Consider the following 25,472-nt stretch of genomic DNA (forward strand, 5'->3'; position numbering starts at 1 on the left):
AATTGTGCAGTTGCAAACTGTGACAATCGTTTATTTCACAGCCCATTTTCACCTACAAATGGAAGGTTATTTCTCAAAAATTATCAGACATTTAAAACTACAGATTTGTTATTCAGTGCATTCGTAAGATTAAGTCATTTTTTATTATCGTTGATTTAATCACATGGAACATACAACTTGATTCATCATTAAAATTTTCTTACTAAAATTAGCTCAACAAAATTGCTTCTTAATTTGTAGAGAGAGAAGTCAAGTTAGCAATGTTAGGATGCTTTGGTTTCGTGCTTGATATTGTGACGCAATAGCTACTTTAGGATGGATGTTTATTTTTACGTTGCAAGCTTTTAGATGTGGATTTTACTGTTATGCTCGCATACTAGTATAACCATGGGAAAGGCTGGTTTCATACAGTTATGATCTGGTGATGTCTCAAGAAATGTGATATTGCTTTTGTATCTGTAAGGTGTGAGGTCAATATTTAAAAAACTGTTTGTAAAGATAACCAAGGTAAATTGCAGCCATTTTCTGATATTCTGGATAGGGCTGTTTTGTTTAGCGTTTTGTGTTTTTTGGAATAAATGAATTTTTAATGTTTATTCATCACTGATTATACCATACCGTAATACTGGTATCTGATCAAGACAAACAAATATGATACTATATATTGAATATTTTTGGAGAGCGTTTACATCAACATTTGCATTTTTATCTTCATTTTCATTGTATTACTTAGCTCCAGATTCCCGAACTTCTTTTGCAGGTTTGTAAAGAATACAAAATTATGCTTCTTGTAGCGTAGTGAAGAGACTGTTGTTTATTTATAGCAGTGATGATTTCATACATTAGGTGATTGTGGTGTCTAAAGTAATCTTGTTTGATAACTCACAGAGTGAAGTGTAGTACAGATTGGAAATGAATTAATTCCTTAGTGATTCTTAACTTGTCCTTCGCTGTTCTTGTAACTGGCAGTGAACGGACTGGATACGAAGCCGCGTTCTTTGTAGAAGTTTGAGGACAACATATTTCTACTGAACAAATTTCCCTTGAAATGGGGAGTTGTTAATCACTTTTGTGCTTCTATTGCATTAATATTCTAGGATCATAATCTGCACCAAGAAAATACTTCACTGTAATTCATTATTTAAAATCTCATTTCTGTTCATTTTCATTTTCTCTTTAAGCTTAAGTTACTTATTGTGAAAACTAGCGTTTAGATTTTATTTTTGGTAGCGAATTGTCAGTTCAGTTTGCAAGGCATTAGTAGGTTTTTGAACTCATATTTCAGACGTTGATTTATCTATCTGATGTTGTCTAGTTTTTTTTTTTTATAGTTTACTTTATGTAGATTTAGGATTTAGTTGTTGAATGTTTAGATTATTGTAAAGTTAGACATTTGTATTCTTAGATTACATGACACCTAATCTTTATTATAGTCACGTAACATGGTTTAATAATGGAATAATTTTGTAGTAACATTTGGAATTCTTCTCGTTGTAGCTATGTTTATTTTTCAAGATGTAGACCTCTAGACAGTGGCGTACAAGTTTTGTAGGTTTTCAGAGATACTAGTTTTGGATGAAGTGTTTTTTTTTACTTGATTCAGTTACGGTACGTCATCAACAGAGATTTTTTATTATTTTTTATAAAGTAGTTTATCCTTTTCATTCATTCCATGTATTTTGTGCCAGCATATAGACCGCAGATATGTTTTGAAGGTAGCCCATTTGTATTTTTCAGATTGTTTTCCTTCTCAGTAGTATTACTTTCCTTTTGTTACCCAAACTTGATTCTTGAACGAAATGTTTTAAGCTTCAGAAATAAATAAAATAAAATAAACTTGATCTTTCTGAATTGTCCTTATGCCAGATTGAGGGTCTGAAGGCCCGTCACAGCAAAGAACCGGATTACCAAGAAGTGCGGGAACTGAAAGAACAGATTCAAATGATGAGGAAGCAACTCGAGGCGAAGATGGAAGAAGACACTGAAGCTCGACCAGATACTCCAGAAACCCCTCAGGATGAGGAGCCCCCAAAAGGACCCCTCTTAGTCCTGCAGGGGTCTCCTACAAATGAACGACCACCTTCAAGGGAATATGAACAGTTGAAATTTGATGTAGGTTCTGCTTTTGAATTTTCTTTCAGTTTTGAGTAATACGATTTTGTCTTTGTTATTTATTTTCCATAGAATTATAATTTCATATGTTCATTGCTGAATAGTACTTCCTTGTTTTATAAGTTATGACACCACTGCTTGGAAGTACATATCCCAATGACATGTGGTTTCATATGAGAAAGTTTGAAGAGGTCTTAGACAAAAGAATGCTCGTTAAACATGATTTCATAGTTCTGCTTTGATGAAATGGAGAAGATAAGACAATAATTAAACTATATAAAACCTGCGGTTGCTGTAATTACTTATTTCTTGATGGTTTCTTTTTTGTTGTCCATATGTAGCTCGTATTCATTTTTCATATTATCGCGTTGCAGTAGGATTATAGAACCTGTTTGTTTTAATACATCTCTAATTCTAGTATACATCTTTTAACAGCGAACAGTACGACGTTTACTGGCTGAGGGACAAGCAGGAAGTTATGAGAAAGCAGAGTTGGCGGCCCAGCTTATGAATTTCAATTTCGATGAGTACGATTCCATACAAGCTGCTGAAGAGTGCTCTTCCATCTACACAGCTATCCAGTTCTTACAGCAAGAATGCGAGTTGTGTGCCGAGAAGTATCCCATGGGAAAGGTTAGTGTGTGCAAGAGAGATACAAACAAACATTCAAAGTAGGAGCGAGGGAGATGCTATTACGCCAGTGAAAGTTAAAAAAATAGAATAATTCGGTCATTATATATGAGATTTAAAAAAAGGTCAATTATTGTTTCATAGCCTTCACTTATTTGTGACATTTCTGTCGGCAGATGGTGTCCATGCTACAGTGCACCCACAGATGCTGCCGGGAATGCGCCAAAACCTACTTCACCTTCCAAATCAAGACCAAGAATATACGTGATCTCAGATGCCCGTTTTGTAATGAACCTGATCTAGATGCATGTGAGGTAAAACACTTATTTTGAACTGAAAATTTTTCGATGAAGAGAAAGCAAAAGCAATGTATTGGGTGTTGGGCGTGTTTTATTTTAATCTTATATATAGATATCTTATTAATTTTTAGTTTGTTTGTTAAACATAGTACTACAGTAGCTACTTAATATAATTTTGCCTAGCGTATTTTATAGATTATTTCATATATATCAATAACCTAATGTTCTTATAAGATACCATCTTATGAAGAATAACAGAAATGGACAGCCATGTGGAATGAAATTAAATATTGTTTGATAACAGCCAAAGGTTTCAGCAGAGCAAAAGCGCAATTTCAACCTGTTCTCTTGTTACCAACCTTTTCTCTACTACAGGAAATAGCTAATGAGTACCTGAACAATATGGATATCTTACTCAAGAACATCATTGATGAAGAGACCCACGAACTGTTCCAAAGAAAACTTAGGGACTGGACACTCATGAAGGATCCTAATTTCCGTTGGTGCAACAAGGTAACAATAACAACAGATATGCACTCTGTGAGCTGCATTTGAATTTGTCATAAATCGAGAGGTAACTCTGGGGTTGTGTGCTTATGAATGTTTATTTTACATTCAAAAGTGCTTTTGTAGAAGAGGATTTTCATTCCGTAATTTGATAAATATTGCATGTGCTGTATGAGTGAATCGCTTCATATTTTCCGTTATTGTATAAAATGGACATGCGGCCTTGATATTTGTTGCTTTGTAATGTAATAAAGTTATTCAAGGTTAACTGAGCATAATTTGGGATATGAAATTTATCACTACTCTTCTCAGTAACTTGGATTGTGTGTTGACCCCTTTGTGGTATCGTCTCCCCCTTGTACTAAGTATGTGCAGCTTTGTTGCCTAGACCAGGAATCAGCCCAACCTTAATGCAGGATTGAAATGTTGCGTCAGTCAAGCCGTTTTTATTACAGACTTCTACTAATTACTTACTTTTCCTTTACAGTGTTCATCTGGGTTTATTGCGAATCCACGTGCAAGGAAGCTCATATGTCCAGATTGCAAAGATGTTACATGCGCACACTGCCGTGCAACGGTAAATATTAATTTATAAATCAGTGGAAGTGATATAATAGGAACTTGGGATTGCTGTCCTTAGTATAAACACTATTTCATAGAATATGATGTCATTCTAGAGATCTTATCAAGTTTCTAAAAATGTTTAGGTTGTCACTCTGCATCATTTCTCGAAGAATTGGAGGATATATTTGTTTGTGCAATGGAGGAATCTCGCTTCGCAACAAAATAGTCAGTTGTATACTCAACAGAAAAAACATTTTGAGTGAGCTAGTACTTCCTTATGCTATTCACCATCCAACTTATATATGCTTTCATTCAGTTTCTTCTCTTACTACCTTTCTGGGCCAGCGATGTAGACGTTCTTGGTTGGAGTTACGTACAATGTTTTTCCTCGTGTTTTTTCTGTTGATATTATACCTAACACCTTTATTTTAGTATAAGTTTCACTTTGCATATGTTAATCGCAACATTCTTGTTATGCAATGAAAACTGAATGTTCAAAGTAACCTGATATGTATGAGGTGTCCGAAAGGGAAATAAATCCTATTATGTCTGTGAAAGTGTCATAACAAATTGAATTAGGATTGATCGCCTGCCTTATGTGAGAGCAGTTTGGATATGCTAAGCATTTCAGTTTTCACATGGAACGTAACAATAAGTGGTACTACAGCACTACCTAAGCTACAAGAAATTGAATTCAGAGAGAGAGAGAGAGAGAGAGAGAGAGAGCGAGCAGATGTGGAGTTAAGTTAAAGGGCATTTTTATAATTTGCTATATTTCTGAATATGTACTCACTACATCTTCCTAATGCCTTCGTAAGCAAACTAATAAGAGATGGCAGTTGTCTCTAATAGATTAGTTGGTGTATTATGGAGGATTAAAATGTTGCAATAACCATTTCTTGAGTTTTGGAGGCATAGTTTGATTTAATTTGATTTGATTTATATAGATTTTTGTCATTATGCCAAGTTCTGGGGCAACTAAGGCCATTCAGCGCTGAAATGGAAACTGACAGTAAAAGGGTTAAAAGGTGCTACAGGAGGAAAACCTCGCAGTTGCACTATGGAACAATTGTTAGGAGAGTGTGGACAGTAAGATGGTAAAAAGGAAATATGAACAGAAGTACAGTAAAAGAAATGGAAGTAGTTGCAGCTAGGGGCCGAAGGGACGCTGCAAAGAAACTTAAGTAACGCCTACATTGCATCGAATGGGGTTCACTGACGGCACTAACCCCCCACGGGGTTGGGGGCATAGTGATCGTTGTTGCTGGGGTTGTGACAGTGAAAGCACTAGGCTCATTTACGTCCACCAAGGCCACGGAACGATTGTGATGAGGGAATTTCACTAGTACTAGGCCCAGTTCCTTATTGGCTGTTGATGAAAGGTAGACGTGTTTATCCGTCTTCATGAAATGAACATCCTGCAAAGTGGAATGCCTTCATGCTTGATTCAGCAGGTGATTGATCCCATCACTTGAGGGGTATGCCGTCAACGTCCCTCTTGCCAGCAGCCCGGTGTTGCAGCAGTGCAGGTCACACATTATTTAATGAAAATAGGGAGGGTCCCACTGCACACACTTGGGCACCTGTGTCTGCCAAAGTGGGGAATAACTTACTGTTCCTACCATGGTCATGTTCGACCTTAGTAATTATGTATATGTAGTCAACATATGTTAAGAGTGTTTAAGGCAGTAGGTTGTTTGAAAGTACTGGAAAATTTTATTTATTAACATAAGCTATAAGTTTAGGCATCTAAGGTTGTAAGTCTTGACCCAATTTGTGGTTTTCCGTCATGTGGCTGTCTTTCCTTTACAGTGGGAACCGGCACACGAAGGCATTTCATGCGAGGCATTTGCGCAGTGGAAAGTTGATAATGATTTAGAGGTACAAGCTCAGGGAGTAGCCAAGCATTTGGCTGAAAATGGCATTACTTGTCCAAAGTGCAAGTAAGTTTTTATGAATATTTCAATATACTGTCATTCTTTGTCTGTAGCTTTTGAGAACATTGTTTATTTTGTTCTGTGAACCATTGCCATTTTTGAGGTTTTGCACGGGTGATATCTCTTCATTTATTCTTATCTTGACCCCAACCGCCCAAAAAATAAAATAATGATCACTATACCCCAAGTTTCTTTATTTTTACATTGCAATCTCTTTAATTCAAATTTAATTGGAATATATTTCATGTAAAGTCAGTTCAGAATTTCACTGAAAAAGGACATTTGAATAAGTTCATACTATTGTTATATGATCTATTTTCCCTCTGTCTGATTTTTACCGTTATGGTGTTACTATAATTAATCCTTCCTTTCCAGATTCACCTACTCATTAGCTAAGGGAGGCTGTATGCATTTCACATGCACCCAATGTAAATATGAATTCTGCTCAGGTTGTGGACAACCATTCCGCCAAGGTTCCAAGTAAGTTCTTCTATTATTTGAATATTTGTCTTCACTTGGTCAGAAGTCAATTTAAAAGCAAAGTTTTATTTTTAAACGCCTCTGGTTTTGAGGTAAAAAAGATTCTTTTTTTTTCCTTTTTTTTCACATTATGAAACTTAGTCTGTAGGTTCCATGGTTGTCAGAGGTAATTTTCTCAAAATGTTTTTGAATAGTGCCTCTCTTTCAGGTAATGGGTCAGTTTTTAAGAGCTATATTGCCTGATTTTGATGCTTGGTTGCCTAAGTTTTGGACCTTCATCCATTATTCATGTTCATTTAATTTCCAAATTTTGTTGCTGACTTTGATGAAACCTGAGAGTCAGTGATTATTTTCTCTTCATATTGTTTACCATTTTCTGTTTTTCAAGTAAACAGGTCAGTTTAAAGACCAAAATCTTATCAAGATTATTGTTTTTCTGTAATTTTTTATAAAACTTGATAGGTAGGTTGGGGATTGGTGTTTATTTTACCTATATGTTTGACACATTTTCAAGTCCACAGGTCAGTTTCAGTTTAGTTTTATTTTTCCTGAATTTTAGAGAACTTAGTGCATTTGCAAGGCCATAGTTTAGTTTAAAAGTATATATCTTTTCCAATTTTCCAAGGTCATATCTCCTCGTGATTGTTGAAAACATTTGTTGAAAGGTTTTAACCCAAATTGTTTTTACTGTTACCGGTCAGTTTAAAAGCCAAAATTATTTTTCAATGTTCGAATTTCTCTGATTTCGATAATAATTGGCTGGTAGGTACTTTGTGGTAATTGGTATTCTTCCTGAATTTTAGTTACTCTGGCCTATTTTTTGAGATCACGGGTCAATTTAAATGTTATCTTTTGCCTTTACCTATTTTCCAAGGCCACTGGTTAGTTTAAAAGTCAAAATTTTATTCTACTCTGATTTATATCAAATGTCACAGGTACAGTATGTGTCTTTGGTATTGGTGATCATTTGCTCTAAATGCGTTTTTATATAAGTATTTTTAGGGTCTTTGGTGAATTTAAAGCTCAGACTTTGATAGCCAAATTTTAATTCCCTGATTTTGATGACGATTGCCAGGTACTTGCTTCATGGGCCATTCATTATTTCCATCTTTATTACCTTAGACCATTTTTCAACGTCACAAATCAGTTTCAATGTCAACATTTTCATTTTCTCTGGGTTTAATGCATTTTATATAAAGGTTTCTTAGTAAGTGGTGCTTGTTTTTCCCAAATTATCTTTTCCCTTGGCAAGTCTTTCAAAGTCGCCAGGTAGATTTAAGATCAACTGCTCTCTAATTATAATGAAACTTGGTTTGTTTTTCCAAATATTATTATTTCACCTTGACATGGTTTCAAGGTCATGCCCAATTAATTTTTTCACAGTTCTACAATAGTTATCTCTGAATTATATGAAACTTAGTACATAGGTACGTTGGGTTAGTGAATATTTTCATTAAATAAGTTCAACCTTTGGCTTTTTTCAAGGTCATATTTCAGTAATATGTTGATTCTTTCTGTCTGTATAGTTTCTTTGGTTGTTTGTCATATATGGTAATTTATTGCAACCAGGAAATATTATGTTTTATGGTATTTCATCTTAGCTAGTCAATGTACCATTGTTTCTTTATTATTATGAGTAAAAAGGTTGGGAATATTTTAGATACACTGTAGCTCTCTTTCACAACAGTGTTTTATAAGGTTCAAATTACCATATATTTAGATGCCCCGTCGGACCATACTGTGAGCGTCTGGGTCTCCATGCTCATCACCCACGGAATTGCCTTTTCTACTTGAGAGATAAAGAACCCCACCAACTTCAGAACCTACTGAAGGTACGAAAAGACTAAAATACAAGAATGGGCGAAAGGAATTTATTCTTAAGTAATTGTGTTCATAAAGTTGATCAGATGCATTGTGCAAATTGTTGTCTTATCGTAACTTATTTTACATTGCCTATTAATGCTCAAGAGTTTTTCTGTGCATTGTGGAATATTGTAGAAAAATCACTCTCATTGAAGCTCAACTTTTGAGGTTATCAAGTACTAAAATGTTTGTTATACTGATTGAATAACCCTTTAGGATGCCGGCATCAGCTATGACACAGAGGCTCCCCAGGTGAGGGATTCTCATGGACAAAGGGTGCCGTGCCTGGTGCAGGAGCAGAAGGAGCTCCCTGATGGTCTGAAGGATGACATCTGTGGACGAATTGTACCTGATGGTTATGCTGGACTTTGCAAGTATGTTTTCATTATTATTTTCATCAGATTTTCGGGAAAAAATTAGCATGTTTCATGAATGATCTGTTGGACTTGATATATTTTGTGGCTGATATTTATGCATAAATTCTGTACGCAGAACTTCAAATCGAATCTTCAAGTTTTCCATTGGTCCACTTCTGTTTTTGTTAGCTTGAATAGACCATTGAGCCCTAAGGAAGAACTCTCGTGAACCTACCCAGTTTATTCACTTCAGCTCCAACTGATCAAAGTTAATCTATTACGCCTCACCATTAGCTCAAATAAGTAGAAAATTTTAGAGATAATATATTTTTTACTCTTGTTTGTGCAAATGTTAAGGGCTACTAACTACTTTAGAAGTTTTCAGTAATTTTCGGTATTGACTCACAATTCAAATTGGAAAATTTTTTTATAAAGTAAATGTCTGTTCTTTTTTATGTGAAGTAAAGGGTCCTTTAATTGCAAAGACTACTACAGGACTAATTAATTTAAGATGTGGAGATGCAAAGTGAAAGTTTTAACATAAGCATTTACTTTGTCGTGTAAATCATAGCTTTAAATCAAGCTGTACAGTCACTGCAACAACATTAGAGGGTTATAGTCTTATTATTATATCAGTTACATTACTAGAAACAACAAAAGTTTCAGCTTTACTTCTAACAGATGTACCAGTAAATGGGTTAACTAAAGGTTTTGTTACATTTTGGGAAGTTGCTATCAAACAGAAATGTGTTACAGGAAGAATTTTAATTACTAGATTAATCATAGCTAAATTAAGGGTTAAGAAATTACTTTATACATTTTGCCAATTATTTGCCAATGTTTGTAGGAATGATGTGAACATAGAATGTGGCAGCCAACTTCTGTTTGTAATTGTGCATAGTGTGTGATAGGCCACTCGTCTTTCAAATGGATACATACAGGTTATGTTGCGTCTTGTCCATTATAATGTACAAAAGTTATATTTTTTAAGAATTGATTTCACTTTTTAAGTGCATATTGTTCAAATAGCTGTCTTACTTAGCCTAGTACTTCAGTTCACTAGGGGCAACATACTTACTTTAGAAAATTAAGCTGTTGATGCAGAAGGCAAAAAAAACATCCCTCCTGTGAGGCATCCACCCTGGAATAGGATCAGATTTTACATCTCTCGTGCTTCCTATTCAGTAAAAACTTTGGTCTCGTACTGATCCATATGCACGAAGTTACAAGGGAGTAAGGGAGTGCTTGTATGTACAACATGAAATTTGTCTCAAGAAATGTGTTCATACGGCCGATGAGGATTGGTCCTTTTAGACAAGCAGGTACTGTACTTCAGTCTTTAATTCTCTCAGACTGCTTGCGGATTCAGGATTGCTCAAAGCCAGCTAGTGTGGTAAACTTGGCCTAAAAGTGAGTTTATTGAAACAAAATAGCTTTGCATATATTGTTGAGTAGAGAAGGAAAGTAGAGGAGCTTTTGGAGTAGGGTAATAATCAAGGGAGGATGGAAATGGCATAATGTGTATCCCAACGTGAGGCACTTTGAGGGCCGGTAGAATTGAATTGAGCTGTTCGATGGACATGTCACTAGGGTAGAAGGAGGAGAACTAGCATTAATTTTCAAATTCTCCGAACGTTTGACATGGTCAGCAGATAAAAGTCTATTTTGGCATAAAGCGAGGAAAACTATAACTTCTTTAGTGTTATCTTAAACTAGAGGAAGTCCTTCTCTGGACAGATGTAAGGGCCCATTCGGTAGATTCCTTATGCCTAAGGGCTATAATGTCCTTAGAGATAAAGTGATGAGATGTTAGAAAAATGACAAACAAGTGTTGGCATTAAGGTCCATACGAAATTTACGCAAGTTGATACATTTACAAAGCGCCGGTAGAGAATGGTAAATGCACATGCTCGTTAATTATGCCAAATCTGAAAAGGATGCAAGCAAGAAAACCTCAGTGATCCATCTGGATGATTTGTAACTGGTTTGTACTTGATTAAATCATGGAGAAAAGAGAAACATAATGATCGCTAGGCTATAGTCTACGCCAATTGAGCTAAATCAGTGCAGGTTACTAACACAATGTGGTGGGTTGTTTCGATAGTTCAGCACTGTAGGGAAGCTTTCTCAAAGGATTCAGAGGAAGATTTGTTGAGGGTACTTAAGCGCAGGGAGAATTTTTCTTTGGAAGGTTAAACCTGTAATTATAGTACTCTACTTGTCAGCAGGTTCATCAGAACACCTTAGGAAGGGGCTGCATTGTAGTCCTTGATGGCCTTGAGTGGATGTGAGAGAATGGGAGACAAATAGTTGAGAAATGGGGTACCTCTTAAGCTTTTGAGATTGTCAGATTAGAATTTTCATGTAGATATGGATCTAGATGAATATTGTAGAAGCCAGTGAGGAAATCAGTTTAAAAATTGTAAAACAAGTATGAAGAAGTCTGATTCTGGAGTTGTCAAACAGTTAGGTCTTGTATGGAATTATAGCAATAAAAATAGAGCCTTTATTAAGCAAAATGCATTGAACAATGATGGCATAGCCCTTTTAAAAAGGAATCCATTCATCTTTGGCTATCCTGCATAAATTATTTAACCAAAAGTAGAACATAATTTTGTATTAATATTCATCAGATTGATGGAACACCAACAGCACAAATAGAAGGATAAAGCTTCACTAGATTTGCCAGTAGAAGAGTGAAACACTACTCTGCTGGTCATTCCATTAGGAATATTTGAAGATTTCCTCACAGTTGGGCAACAACAAGTTGCTGTTGATCGGATTTTTTTAGTGAACCTATTTATTGTCTGGACTTCCACAGGATAGTGTTCTTGGTCCACTGTTATTTTTAGTATATACAAGTGTATGGTTGTTGGCATTGAAAACAAGATTGTGCAGTATGCCAATAATGCAACACTTGTGGTTGTAGTAAAGTTTCCACTTATGAGAAATGAGGCTGCCAGAGTCTCAGTTGTGACATGGAGCGGATTAGCAGATGGCGTAGTCGGAGGGGTATGAGGCTGGACTCCAGTAAAGCAAAAACACTCTTAATGAGCAGATTTGATAAAGATTTTCCACGCCATCCTCCTCTCCAGGCAGATGAGAGTCTGCTAAATGAGTCTGAAGCTTTAACTATACATACTTGCAACTTTTGACTCATGTTTTACTTTTGAGAAACATCTAATGAAAGTGTTAGCATATGCAGCAAGAAAGTTAGGTATTGTACTTAAGACCTCATATATTGATAACAGTGATAGGATCTATGCAACCTGTTTTAGGTTATATGTCTTTCTTTTACTAGAATACTGTTCTCCTGTGTGAATGTCTGCTTCTGCTAGAAATTTATCTCAGATATTTATCTGCTCTTGAGTTTGCGTATCCTCTGATTTTGTCCAGCTAATTGAGGAACCCACCCACATTTCTGGTAATTATTAGACCCCGTATTCACAGTGTTCCAGCTATTGTGAAGTCAAGGTCTGTGAATATATAGTCACTTCTGATCATTGCTCCATTGAGATGGACATATCTGTCAATCCGTATATTCCTGATTCCTCCATTGGAAAAACTGTCTGCTTGAAATCCAGAGCCAGTTGGGATCGCATTATTGAATTTTGTCAGTTGCTATATTAGATCCTGATCCCCAGAAGTTAATTAAATGAAATAAGATGTCCCTAGAGAGGTCATCAAATTTAAGACAAATGAAAAACCATGGTTTGATGATACATGTAGATGAGCCTACCATGACAAACGGACCAAATTCAACACATGGAAGCAAAATCGTTCAAATGAAGTTACACCATTTTTGTTGAGTCTTGCCGTGCTGCGAATAGAACTTACACACAATAGAACTTATCATACAGCCGACAGAGATTACAACAATTCCTTGAAGAGGAAACTAAGGAATTACAGGCCAATTTCTATTCTCCCTGTGATCTCCAAGGTTGCTGAAAAACTTATTTTTAAACCACTATATATGTATATGGAATCTAAAAGATTGTTAGCTGATAGTCAATATGCATACAGGAAGCAGTTAGATACCCACTTGGAGCGGGTGGATATATTTTAGGATTACCTCAAGATTTCCTTAGAGGTAGGTACCGGCGAGTTGCTGTGGACGGGATCTTTAGTGAACCTAGACCTATTTTGTCTGGAATTCCACAGGGCAGTGTTCTTGGCCCACTGTTATTTTTAGTGTATACAAGTGATATGGTTGTTGGCCTGGAAAACATGATTGTTTAGTATACCAATGATGCAATACTTAATCGGGACATGGACTGGATCCAAGAATGTGTATTTGGTGGGGTATGAGGCTGAACTCCAGTAAAACGAAAACCTTATTGATTTGCAGATCTCGTACAGATTTCCCACCCCAGCCTCCCCTTCAAGGCGGAAGAAACTTTGCTGATTGAGCCTGAGGCTTTAACTATTCTAGGTGTAACTTTAGACTAACATTTAACTTTTGAGAAACATCCAATAAAAGTTTCAGCAAATGCCGCACGAAAGTTAAGTATTGTTTTTAAGGCCTCATATATTTATAACAGTGATAGAATCAATGCAAACTGTTTTAAGTCATTTGTACTCCTTTTACTGGACTGCTGTTCTACGGTGAGGATGTCTGCTTCTGCCAGAGATTTGTCTTTTTTAGATAGAGTGGTTCGTGGTAGTAGGTTTTTGTTTCCTAGCAGTAATAGTTATGCCTTGGACCATCGACGGATGGTCTCTTGTTTGTCAATTTTTCATAAGTTGTATTTTAACAGACATCTTTCACATTTTCGATTGATCCCTGGTCCTCTTTTCCTGCCGAGAGAAACCAGATTTGCTAAACAGCAGCACCAATGTGAAGTAAGTGTGTCTCGCTGTCGAACTCTCAGTTCCTCACACCGTTTAATTGTGGAACAGTCTCCCTGAGGATGTTGTGCAACTAGAACCTCAAAAAATTCAAGCGAATTGTATTACTGCCGTAATACAATTCTCCTTGTATTTTAATCCAAGGAGAATCGTTTTAGAGTAGTAATACTTTACGTTTTCGCTTGAATTTTTGTATTTCAGTAATTTATTGACATTTTCATGTTTATTTTTTTTATTTGTTAACTGATAACTGATCTCTTTCTCTATTTCGTATTATCATCTCTTACTTCTTTCGATGAACGTCATGTTATTTTGAAGCTTGAATTTAAAGTCAATGTCCCCTGTGGACTTGCTCCATATGAATAAGGTTCATATTCTGAATAATAATAATAATAATAATAATAATATAATAATATAATAATAATAATAAAATAATAATTAATAATATAATAATAAAATAATAATAATAATAATAATAATAATAATAATAATAATGTTGTTGATTCGTCCTATATATGTCATTCAGAATAGATATTGCACTATCCATGAGTCATTCATCAGCTCTACTTAATTAGAATTTGGGTATGAGGGGTTTGGAAATCTTGCACTGCTTGAGGTTGGAACGTTCACTCCGTACAGTAGTGAGCGTATCTATTTTTCAATACAGTATTTTGTAGTTGTCCATTTGAACGAATGCATAAGGCAGGACCCAAGGAGTTATTTGTCCATTGTAAAGGCTGGAGATTGAGATACATGTAATCCTTAAAGGTCTAAGGAGTGAATTGCCGCATTCAACTTGTGACTGAGGGAATAGATAACAAGATGGTGTTCCTATATACTTGATAAGTCACGTAGTAATATTTTCTGATTTCCTATAGTTCCTTTTTTCTTTTCTTTTTCTGATGTCAGGGGTTATCTCTAGAAAATTATATCGCACAAGGAAAGTCAGTTAAGTGTAACAAAAAAAGTTAAAAGAACTAATTTATACTTCACGAACAGGCTTATAGCTAAAAATTGCGTTTTAATTCATCTTATATGCTGCACTCTGTTCAAAGAAGTTTTTTAAGTATTAGCCATCCCTAAAATTAAAAAAAATAAATAACAATGAAAATTTACAAAAAAATAAATAAATAAATATCTGAGATTGTTTAAAGTTAATTGAACGAATTTCTTCTCTTGTTTTTAATATTGTAAGCTACTTGGTATGTAGTAATATAAATAGTAATATTTCTTGGCATGTTCTTGGTTCAACTGAAAATCTTCCATGTGAGTTGTTGTAAACAGCTGGACTCAAGACTGACATGAGGCTGCTTAACTGAACTTCTTTCTAACCTTCCCAGAATGGGAGGCTTGATACCGTGGTTTAGAGTCTCTTCAACTTGAATAAGGTCTTTATCCTCTTCGTAACACAAGTCTCCTCCTAGTATTCACATTACTATAACTGGTTCACTTAAGGTAGATTCTTGGGTGATCCCTATGCCTACGAGACGTTAGTTTGGCAGCCGCTGATTGGCTGGGAGCTGCCTACCTCCCGGTACCAGCCAATCAGTGGCCACCAAACAAACGTCTCGTATGAATAAGGCTCATCCGAGAATCTACCTTAAGTGAATCAGTTATATATAGGCTCGAGAATAGTAAAGTTACATCTTACATTCGAAGCTTGATTCTTAACACTTTTTTTTTTTTTTTTTTGCAGATAGATTGGTTAAAGTTCACTTTATTTAAAGCTGTATGTAGACTAGAATTGTTTTTCTAATTTTCACCTGTGTTTATTTAGTGATTTTCTTTTCTTTGGTTAGTGAGAAATTAAAATTAATATTTCTGTTAATGTTTCAATTTTCAAATGAAAGTATTCTAATACGTAGTATGTTTACGTGACTTGTCTTCGGATCATTTCAGAGTTAAGGCTTATTTTATTTTTCACTTTCCTTAGAATGTAAGCGATGATACTGTCATTGTTTTTAATCTTTGTTCTTTATTCATTAATAATTGGTTTTCCATGTTGGCAAAGAATAGATCGTTTGATATTTCATAAAATAATGTATGATCACTGTATTGCATGCGTTATTTTGTCTACTGACTATAATTATTTTAGTATAGACTAATCTTATAGAAAAAAATGTTTCCCGAGCAACCTTCTTTCTACTTCTCCTTTTCAGAGTATATGATGCAGACTCTTGCATTTAAGAATGCTGGCTGTTTCATAGAGTTTTGTAGGGCTGTTAGTAGGATTTATTCTGGAGTGTCTTTTGTAAAGAAGGAATGACTTACTCTTAAGGTAACTCGCTTGCCCTTCCATTTTGCTTTCCTTCATCGTTCCGCAGAATAAAGATCGAAACTTAAGAACTCTAAGACCCAGCTTCCTTCTTTACAGAACACACTACATTGAGTATTTGGCTCGGTTGGTATTTAAATTTAATCTAGACCCGCTACCACTCATGGACGAAGAAGATTTGAGGTTTATTCTTCGAAGAGATAATTTGCAACCACCCAAAAGACGAAAGGAGGACACACAACAAGGCTTTCTGGAGAGAATCAACGAGGTAAAAGCGAGTTAATGTCATGGTACCTCTTACACCTTTGGCTGCATGCCGAAGGGGTAATATTTGTTTCGCTTTTCTTCCTTCCCTTCTTCTGTTGCCTCTTCACTATTTCCTTCTCTCAGGTTGCACTACACGGAGTACTTGGTTGAGAAGATTAACACACACAAACTTGATCCCGTCAGCATCTTTGACGAGGCCGACTTGCGAGTCTGTCTTCGGAGAAACGGCAAACCTGTCCCCGTCAGACGGTGGGAGTCCGAGAAGTTATACAGGGACAAACTCATCAAGGTGTCAAACCTCGTCATAGATATATTCCTATTTTTAGCAGTCACCTCTTAGTTTTGTTATGTCTTTATCTTAGCTGTGCTGTTCTTACCTTTTAGAAGCATGCTATCTACAAAGATTTGTCTTGTATGTCTTTTTCTCTCTCTCTCTCTCCCTCTCTCCCTTTCTTTTTTGCCTTTCGTTTTTGCACTGAGGAGACAGATGATTTGTAAGCATGAATGCACGAACTGCTGATTAAATCCTTTGATAGATCTGATGTTTTTTCTTTATTATTTTGCGATTGCTGTGAGCACATATTACTTTATATGGGATGATTAATTTTATACTTAACAAATATTTTTTAGAGCAGAGAATCTACGGAAGAAACATATATATTTAAAAGTAAGTGAACATTATATAATACAACATCACAGTACAGGTATTTTTTAACATCTGAACATTTCTATACTTGTGGGCATTTGTAATTTGGGCTTGCCAAAATGCTGCAAACATTTTCTACTCAATCATTGAATGATATTACACTTGCTGGTACATATCAAGGGAGTGAACATCAGTTTCTGCAAGTAATCAGAGCTAATATTCTTCAGTCTGTTATAGAAGGTATCTAGTAAATTGCTAAATATTTTTAACCTACATTCAGTTGCTCGCAAATCTCTCACTTGATAGTTAGTCAAATGTTACTCATTAGAATGGTAATTGCTCGAAACTATTTCAGCAGTAAATAATCAAGTCCCCAAGAGCTAAACAAATTATTATTATTATTTTTATTGTATTATTATTTTATATTATTATTATTATTATTATTATTATTATTATTATTATTATTATTATTATTATTATTATTATTAAAAAGTCGATGAACACCCATGTTCCAATTGAATATAGGAGAAAGAGGCCCATTCGTTTCTGTAAAAAAAGAGAAAAAAAAAGTCTCTACAAATTATACATCATTAACAAGAAAAAGGGTGCGCAGCGCGTTGTAGATAATATTCTTCTAAATGTTGATGGTTTGGTGATATTTGCAACAAGTGTCTGTAGTCGATGTGTACAATCCAGGTCATATATTCTACTCTTACCTGACATAAGACTCGTTGCATATTGTTCAATAAGTGCCTTACTTAATTTTTGCTCTCTTTTTTTTATTCCATTTACGAATTTTTAAAGTAAGGAATTCTTAGTAGTATATAGGTAAATGACGTAGAATTCCATTTAAGCCACCCATCAGTGGCATTGTCTGTTTTTGGTAGGACTTTTTCGACCTACTTGCTGCAGTTTCATGATTAATGTTAAAATTTAGAGGAATGGTGGCGAAAATCTAGAGGAACGGGGTAGCGACTGCTTCCACATGAACGTTCAGTGGGCGTGTCTTCAAATGAATACATCACTCAGTGTAGATCATTTAGTAAAATGCGTTTTAACTCAAGCCAGTGTCTCGCAACAATATATAGTTTTTACATATTTCAAACTTCCAAAAGATCTTGCTGTTCATTGGTGTTTTTAATGTACAAAAGACACCTCAAAGCGCAGTTTCCACTTTCCTTCTTCACTAGTTATGCAATATAGGTCCATCTTGAGGGCTTGCACTTTAAGATAAAAATGTAGGTGCGTAGGTTCGTATACAAAGAGTACTTCATAGTTAAAGAACAGTCTTTAGAATTATCTCGTTTCGAGCAATTAGCTTTCGAACAACTGGCATTTAGTCTGTTGGTTTATAAAGCTATAGTTTCGAGCTCTTGTATTCGAAGAACTGGTCTTTGAACAGTTGACCTCGAACTGTTTAATCAGATTCATTATAAAAGGTGCTATTTCCCAGATTATAAATTTCAGTACAATCTATAACAGGCTTATTGAGATCTTGAAGAACATATAACATGCTACAGTGCTGTCATAAATACTTTATTTGGTTTCCATCATAAAGTCTGTAGCTGAAGCCGGCTTACTAGCCAGTGTATAGATAAGTAATTGTTCCTACAGAGTTCAGTACTACTTTGATTAGTTTTATTTTGCCCTCTGTCTCGTTATTCGGTTTTTGGTAAGTGTATCTCGGATAGCACTATTTTCTGTAATCCCAAACTTTTTTAACCTTTGACTGCTTTGCATTTGTCACCTCTGCCAAGGATATTGTTTTTATTCGATTTGTTATTTGTCAGAATGACAAATATTTATGGGTAGAGTTTTTGAAAAAATTCAGAGAAAGTTGTACCTTGTAACTGGCAACATACGATTATAATTAGATTTTGGGAAAAATAGAAATGTAACTTTTTAGAAGAGGAGGCCTTCTTGGTGGTTGGAGCGAACTAGAGATGTGTTCAAAACTGTCACATCTGTTCATTGCTTCCACCAAGGGTTACGATTTTGGCTCTGGTCTGAACTTGTTTATGGTAAGATTTTGTCATATTCCTTATAGATGGAAACGTAGTGTTTTGGGAGAAAGGGGCAAATGACGGTGGGGTTGGGTTACTTAGCCTTGGCGGAGGCTTGTGGTCTCCGAACGCACACGTTCTGTAGTTTGTTCATACTCATGTTTACTCACTTATAAACTGTATAAACTTTTTCGTTGTGTCACCCATTAAAAACACCGTAAGTTATCTCCCTTACTTAAATGTTTTTTATTAACTGTTTATATTCATATCATAGATGTAAGAGATTTTCCTTGATACAGTTTACTTACGTTGTATATCATACAAACCTTTATTTTACAAAATGTTACATTTTGTCCACTGTTTGCGCAGCCTCTTTCAATTTGCTTGTGTTAGTCACTGCTGAGAGTGAACTTCAGAAGTCCATCTGTTAAAAGAAGCACAGGTGCTGAGAGCAAGTTTGCGTATACATATATGTTTGTGATTGTTTTTTTCCTGATATTCCTAATTAAATAAGTCAGCGTTGAATTCAGGTCATTAGTTCTCCTTTTGTGTCAAAATCAGAATACTGTTCTTTACTTCTTCTGGCTCATGTTATGCAGATGGATGCTGCAGCTAATTTTCTTGCCATTTCAAGCTATTCCAAAAATCTCTCTCTCCCCCTCCATAACTAAGCCAGGTAATGAGGATGAATTCAATTACTTGATTTTTGTTGGTTTTCTCTTAATATCTGCTTCTTAGTAAATTTCCTCCCTTACTAGTATTATCAGCACTACATATGATTAAAGTCTCCAGAAGAGGATATTTAATGTTATAGGCTGATGATTATTTTTGGCGAGCTTCACTTCAAACCTGTAGGTACCAGATGACTTACCTGGATCCTAAGCAGCCAAGACAATTAGATGGTCAGTATGTTGTACAGTGTCAGATAATGAGAGGCTCGAAGTAGCTTCAGTACCCTAGCAAGGGGATTTGACTTATGACTACCAAAAGAGGTTCAACGTCTCATCCTCCTTTTAATAGTGACCTGCTTTCACATGTTAAGCTTAGAAGAATATCACCCAATTCGTATATCATCTGACTCTTCCACGAAAATCTTGAAAACTGAAGTTTCCATTTGAACAGTATCTTAACAGACAATGACTTTTTTCCATTGTTGGCAACTTAAGCTGCGAATTTCTTTAATTCAGGGTTGATGTGAATGAAGACGGTTCATTAGGGGGAGGTTCTCATGTAGCACTCCTCTTTTTATTTTTCTTTCTTTATCTGACTGATAGGTCGTTCCTAAAAGAAATTGCTGAAGGTGGTTTAACCAACAGAAGTTGTTAATGTTTGTATCAATAATGGAGATGGATACTGGAGATTCTTATAAGGAACACGTCTGAAGGATTCGTTGCACATGCCACCAGTGCTGTATTATCCCTTCCTTTGTCAAGCAGTTGTGCTCTTTGTTTCTACATTTGATGTAATGCTATCAATGCAATGAAAGAGGATGCAACTTCTTTCGAAGGGAACAGCGGGGGAGGATAGAGCCGTCAGTGCACCTCATGCGGTGCACTGTAGGCATTACTTAAGGTTCTTTGCAGCGTCCCTTCGGCCCCTAGCTGTACCCCCTTTACATTCTTTTTACTTGACCTCCGTTTATATTCTCTTTCTTCCATCTTCCTTCCCACCCTCTCCTAACACCCGAATCATAGTGCAACTGCGAGGTTATCCTCCTGTTACACCTTTCAAACATTTTACTGTCAGTTTCCATTTCAGCGCTGAATGACCTCATAGGTCCCAGCTCTTGGCCTTTGGCCTAAATACTATATTCTATCTATTATAGCTTCATTATAGACGCTTGGGATTTTGGTACATGATGAGATGAAAGGTGTGTGAAGGAGTCTTCCAATTTAATATACCAAGGTTCTTTTCAGTAAAGGAAACGACAGCATAATAAGTGCAGTAGAAACGCACCAGAAACCCTCACTGCTCGGAGAAATCTCTCCACGAGCTGAAAGTGTTCCCAGGATTCCTTCCTCTTTCTCCTTTTCATTTGAAAGATTGGTTATGTCAGCTGGGTTCATTCTACCTTTTTAGTAAATCTTTAGAGGAAGGATTTGGATTGTAACTGCCACTAGATTATTTAGATTGTAAATACCACGAGGTATGTGCATGACTGGTCATAGTAAAACTTTTTCATGATTAGATTGAAACAACGTTACTAAAAGCTTATAATCTCTTAATCAAATGCTTTATTGTGTGGTCTGTGCATCCGGCTTTCAAAGCTTAGTATGTAATGATTATGGTCCTTGGTCTATGAGTTCGGCTGTGAAGTTTATTATATAGTAATGATGTTTTATATGGTCCGAGTCCATCATGGAAGATTTATGTAATTATACTCGGCATGCTATCTAAGAGAAATCAGTGGCTTTTCCGCGCTTTTCCTCTGTTCACCCTGCCATTTTCAATGCTTTGAAAATTATCTTTGTTCACTTGAGACTACAGCAGTAGTGCTTTGTGGATTTTCGAGAGTTGTCAGTGCTTTTTACTTATGACTAGAGCAGTAGTGGTTTGAAGACTTTCATTGGAGGACTGACTTATTCTGTCTTTAAAAGTATGAGATCCTTCGAGTTTGGTGTATAACTTCCCGATATCGCAATGTTGCATTGCTGTAGTACCCGAAGTGACGAAAGATACCAATTATTTCATGCTTATAGAAACTGTTTGAGGATGTCGCTTAGTGGTATGTAATTGTGGCATAGATCTAGATTTTTGCCTGTCAAGTGGAATTGTCATCTTGATCCCAGGGAGGGTTAAGGAGTTTGTGTTTTTCAGGTTCGTTTCAATATCCAACTATCCAAGTGACTCGGTTCAGGCTCAAATGAAATTTCAGGTCTCTGTTAGCTAAGAAATCATGAACATCAGGTTCTTGATTTATTACCTTTAAAAAGATGACAACTGTTTAAAAGGATAATGTATTAGCAGAAATGAACAGCCATGAATATGCAGACTGTTGCAGTATACACAAATCCAGAGTTTTACAACCATCAAGTGCCTCTGCTTGTGGGACACTGCAATTCATGAGGTAAACATAAACCCCTTCTATACATTTTTTCTGAGACTGCTGAATTGCCTGTGAAATCCATTGCAATGCATTTTTTTTTCATTGGGAAGAATTCAAGGAGGAGCAGAGGGGCATTCCGTTCGTTTACATAACATGCAGCACTCGCGAATGTATTTAACATGTTGCTTCATTCTACGGCCCATAATCAATGCCATCGACCTTTGTGATTGGTCATATCATCTTGGGCTGTATTGCTTTATTCACAGGTGAATTTTGCAGGGCTTTTTATTGAGGAAAGCTGGCAGTGCCTCTTGTTATGTCCATTGTAACAGTATGACTAAGGGTCCTGTGGCCTACAGTATGAAGGGTACAATATAAGGAAGAGAATTTCTTAAACGTGAGGTGTACTTGTAGTGAGCTGCTGCTGTAGCATGAATGGTGGTTAAATTCACAGTTAGAGCCAAGGTCAGGGCCTCCCATGATGGGTAGCCTGAACGATTGTCGTTATCGACAAACGCACAGACTACTCAGACAGTATGAACGATCTCCGCACCGATTTCAGTCTGAACAAAGATTTTGTCTCGGGAAGACATGGCATCATCTCTAAAAAGACGTTCGCGATAGCTTTATATCGGCAGAGAAACCCATACATTGAACGACCTGTGTATGACAGACTTAAGTCGCAAGCCAGCAACCTGTTCGTGGCAGATTCCTGCTGAGATCGTTCAGACACGAAGCTCCACCCACTTTTGCATTCAGACAAGCCCATGAACAATGTTTTTGCGAACGATACAGACATTGTCGTTGAGTGTATGGGACCCTTTAGGAAGTATGTAGAGACATACTTCTTGAAGTATATTTTATGCATCTCAAGGAGTCCCTTAACATCAATGGCCCTTTTCAGTACAGAATTCTTCACTTCTTTGGAAGAATGTAGAATTTAGCAATCCTGGGAATCACCCCCTTGTGTGACAATCTTTGATAAACTCCTTTCGCACCATGAGTATTTAGGCCCTCCTATGGAGAGAACTAAGAGCTCTTGAACATACACCGGCAAAGCTTTGTCAGCTGCCACTCAAGATTTACTCTTCAGAGGTGCACTTGCCTCATGGGTTCATTAGATATCATGCTGATATCTAATGAGCTTTTTTTTTAGGTATCAACAAACACATGGAGCTGGCACTCCTCACTGGTGGCACAGCAGTAATAAAAGTGGCTTCTTGCAGGTTGGGACATTATCCTAGAAGGCTACAATACTTGTGGGTGGTCTCTTCACTCGGTGTCACATCCAGTACAACACGCGTTTCCCTTGGATACTCGAGAATGAGTCAGTCTTTCTCTTTGAAAATGGCTGTTTGCAGTAACCCGAGTGCAGCTACATTTGTAGCTTAAAGTTTGTGAAAATAGAAAAAAAAAACTTATGGTGTATCGGATGAAAAAAAAAAAAAATCATAAATAGCCTCGTGTTTCAAACGTATCAATTGGCTATCATGGCGGAGGTGAGTTGATATCTACTCTGTTTACAGAAACCTGAATTCAACGGGCATATGTATGGCAGAGTCAGTATCAGCTTATAATTCTCCTGAAACCCAATGGTTACCGTCGATCCGTACAGTTGGGCGCACGGTCTATTTCATAGACCGTGGTTGGGCGTTTGTATTTCCCAGGCATCGAATCGTTTATCAGTTATAATTCCCCTTCGGTGGTATTCCCGAAGTTGAGCGAATTGGAATTAAACGACATCTGTAACTTGATGTGTGTAATGTGTGTGTGTGTGTGTGTGTGTGTATATATATATATATATATATATATATATATATATATATATATATATATATGTATATATGTATATATATATATATATATATATATATAGATATATATATTATATATATATGGGGATACAATCCACAATGAAGTAAATTCCTCATGTAGTTTAAAATATATATTACTTGTACAAGAGGAATTTACTTCATTGTGGATTGTATCCCCATTTACTTAGAGGTACGACATAGTACCTGGCTTCTTTATATATATATATATATATATATATATATATATATATATATATATATATATATATTATATACATATATGTGTGTGTGTGTGTGTGTGTGTATGTGTGAGACGAAGGAAAAGGAAAACACTGGAGATGCTAACTATTTTCGTCTTATTACCAAGTCATGGTCACAGCAACTAAAGATACGCAGGTGCAAGGACCTACGTATATACGTAGATGGTGGGTACAAGTCATAAGGAAATACAAAAAGGTCGGGAGATCAAAGAGCTGTCAATAAATTAAAATCGAAATCTACTTATTGCTAATCCTCTCTATTCCATCTTTCAGTTCCTTTTCACCCGGTCATAAAACATATGTGCCAGAAGGAACTGAAAGATAGAATAAAGAGGATTACCAATAAATAGGTTTCGATTTTAATCTATGACGGTTCTGCGACCTCTTGACCTTTTTGTATTCCCTTATGACTTGTACCCACCATTTATATTGGCCCTTGCTTCTGCGTATCTTTAGTTGCAGTGACCAATCTTAGTACTAATAAGACGAAAGTACTTAGCATCCCCAGTGTTTCAATTTTCCTAAGTGGCTGTAACTTTGTTTATATATATATATATATATATATATATATATATATATATATATATATATATATATATATATATGTGTGTGTGTGTGTGTGTGTGTGTGTGTGTGTGTGTGTGTATTGATAGATAGATAGATAGATTGATATCTTATATAGTAACTAGTTCACATTTTCCCCATTTTATTTACATGTAGCCTTGTTTATTGTATATGTATAATTTCTTTACATTCTAGTTTCCTTGAAGTTTTGTCCGTGTTGACCTCAGTTTTTTATTTTCTTTATTTTTGTAGATTACCACTTCCTCTTCGACTGATTTCCTGACGTTTCTCTTACTCATATTTAATAGACTGTTTTTATTTTATTTGCGTTTGTTTTTCCCTTTTGTTCAGTTCTTTTCTTTCGTCAATTCTCCTTCTTATTTCCTCATTTACCCAAGGACATTCCTTTATGTCTCGCATTTTAAAGTTTTTTTTGTTTTTACCATCTCAACAACTCTTCCTTTAGGACTAATAATTTTCTGTTATAATATTTTCATCTGATCTGTCACTCTTACCTGATCCTACTTCTTGTCCAAGTTTTCGCTCTTAGTTTTAAATGGAGAATCTAAGGCCGAACTACACGTCTTTGTAAACTATGTGTAGAAGAAGCATTAGGTAGCTGTCACAGCATTTTTGCAGTGGCTGGCTCAGGTTTGTTTTGCCATTCTTGTATTTGAAGTTTTCATTTTCTTCTCGATCTTGTTTCAAACTGTCTATTTTCTTATTTCTGTTGTTTTCAGACTGCATTTGCCCAGTATATTCCTTATTTATTTTCTGTTGTTTAGATTTGCACGTACTGCATGATTTTAAGTACTGTATTGTTAAAAAGCATGATTGACACGCTTGCGATGTATTCCTCTTGTTTTGGTAGATTCTCTTCCTAGAGAAATCTTATTACTTGTAATGCATCTTTCGTTCCTTGAAGTGAAGATTAATTAAGTGGAATTATCCTGTCCAAAGATGTCTTGATTTATCTTATATACTGTACTAATTAATTAATT

At 35.9% G+C, this 25,472-nt stretch overlaps 1 protein-coding gene across 23 annotated transcripts in view; it reads left to right on the forward strand.

Annotated features, from left to right (window-relative positions):
- The window catches only part of LOC135219782 (E3 ubiquitin-protein ligase lubel-like), a 238,943-nt gene that overhangs the window by 210,736 nt on the left and 2,735 nt on the right, over window positions 1–25,472 (forward strand). For 22 of the 23 annotated variants that reach the window (XM_064256842.1, XM_064256838.1, XM_064256836.1 and 19 more), the window contains 10 exons: window positions 1,867–2,112; window positions 2,548–2,745; window positions 2,919–3,056; window positions 3,417–3,554; window positions 4,036–4,125; window positions 5,925–6,055; window positions 6,425–6,529; window positions 8,250–8,361; window positions 8,609–8,766; window positions 15,971–16,139. In XM_064256842.1, the coding sequence (XP_064112912.1) occupies window positions 1,867–2,112; window positions 2,548–2,745; window positions 2,919–3,056; window positions 3,417–3,554; window positions 4,036–4,125; window positions 5,925–6,055; window positions 6,425–6,529; window positions 8,250–8,361; window positions 8,609–8,766; window positions 15,971–16,139 (1,485 nt within the window). Of the gene's footprint in view, window positions 1–1,866; window positions 2,113–2,547; window positions 2,746–2,918; window positions 3,057–3,416; window positions 3,555–4,035; window positions 4,126–5,924; window positions 6,056–6,424; window positions 6,530–8,249; window positions 8,362–8,608; window positions 8,767–15,970; window positions 16,140–16,261; window positions 16,428–25,472 lie in introns of all 23 variants that reach the window. The other variant, XM_064256834.1, reaches the window with a different exon arrangement.

The sequence above is a fragment of the Macrobrachium nipponense genome, chromosome 1 (assembly GCF_015104395.2).
Source record: "Macrobrachium nipponense isolate FS-2020 chromosome 1, ASM1510439v2, whole genome shotgun sequence".
NCBI classification, from domain to species: Eukaryota; Metazoa; Arthropoda; class Malacostraca; order Decapoda; family Palaemonidae; genus Macrobrachium; species Macrobrachium nipponense.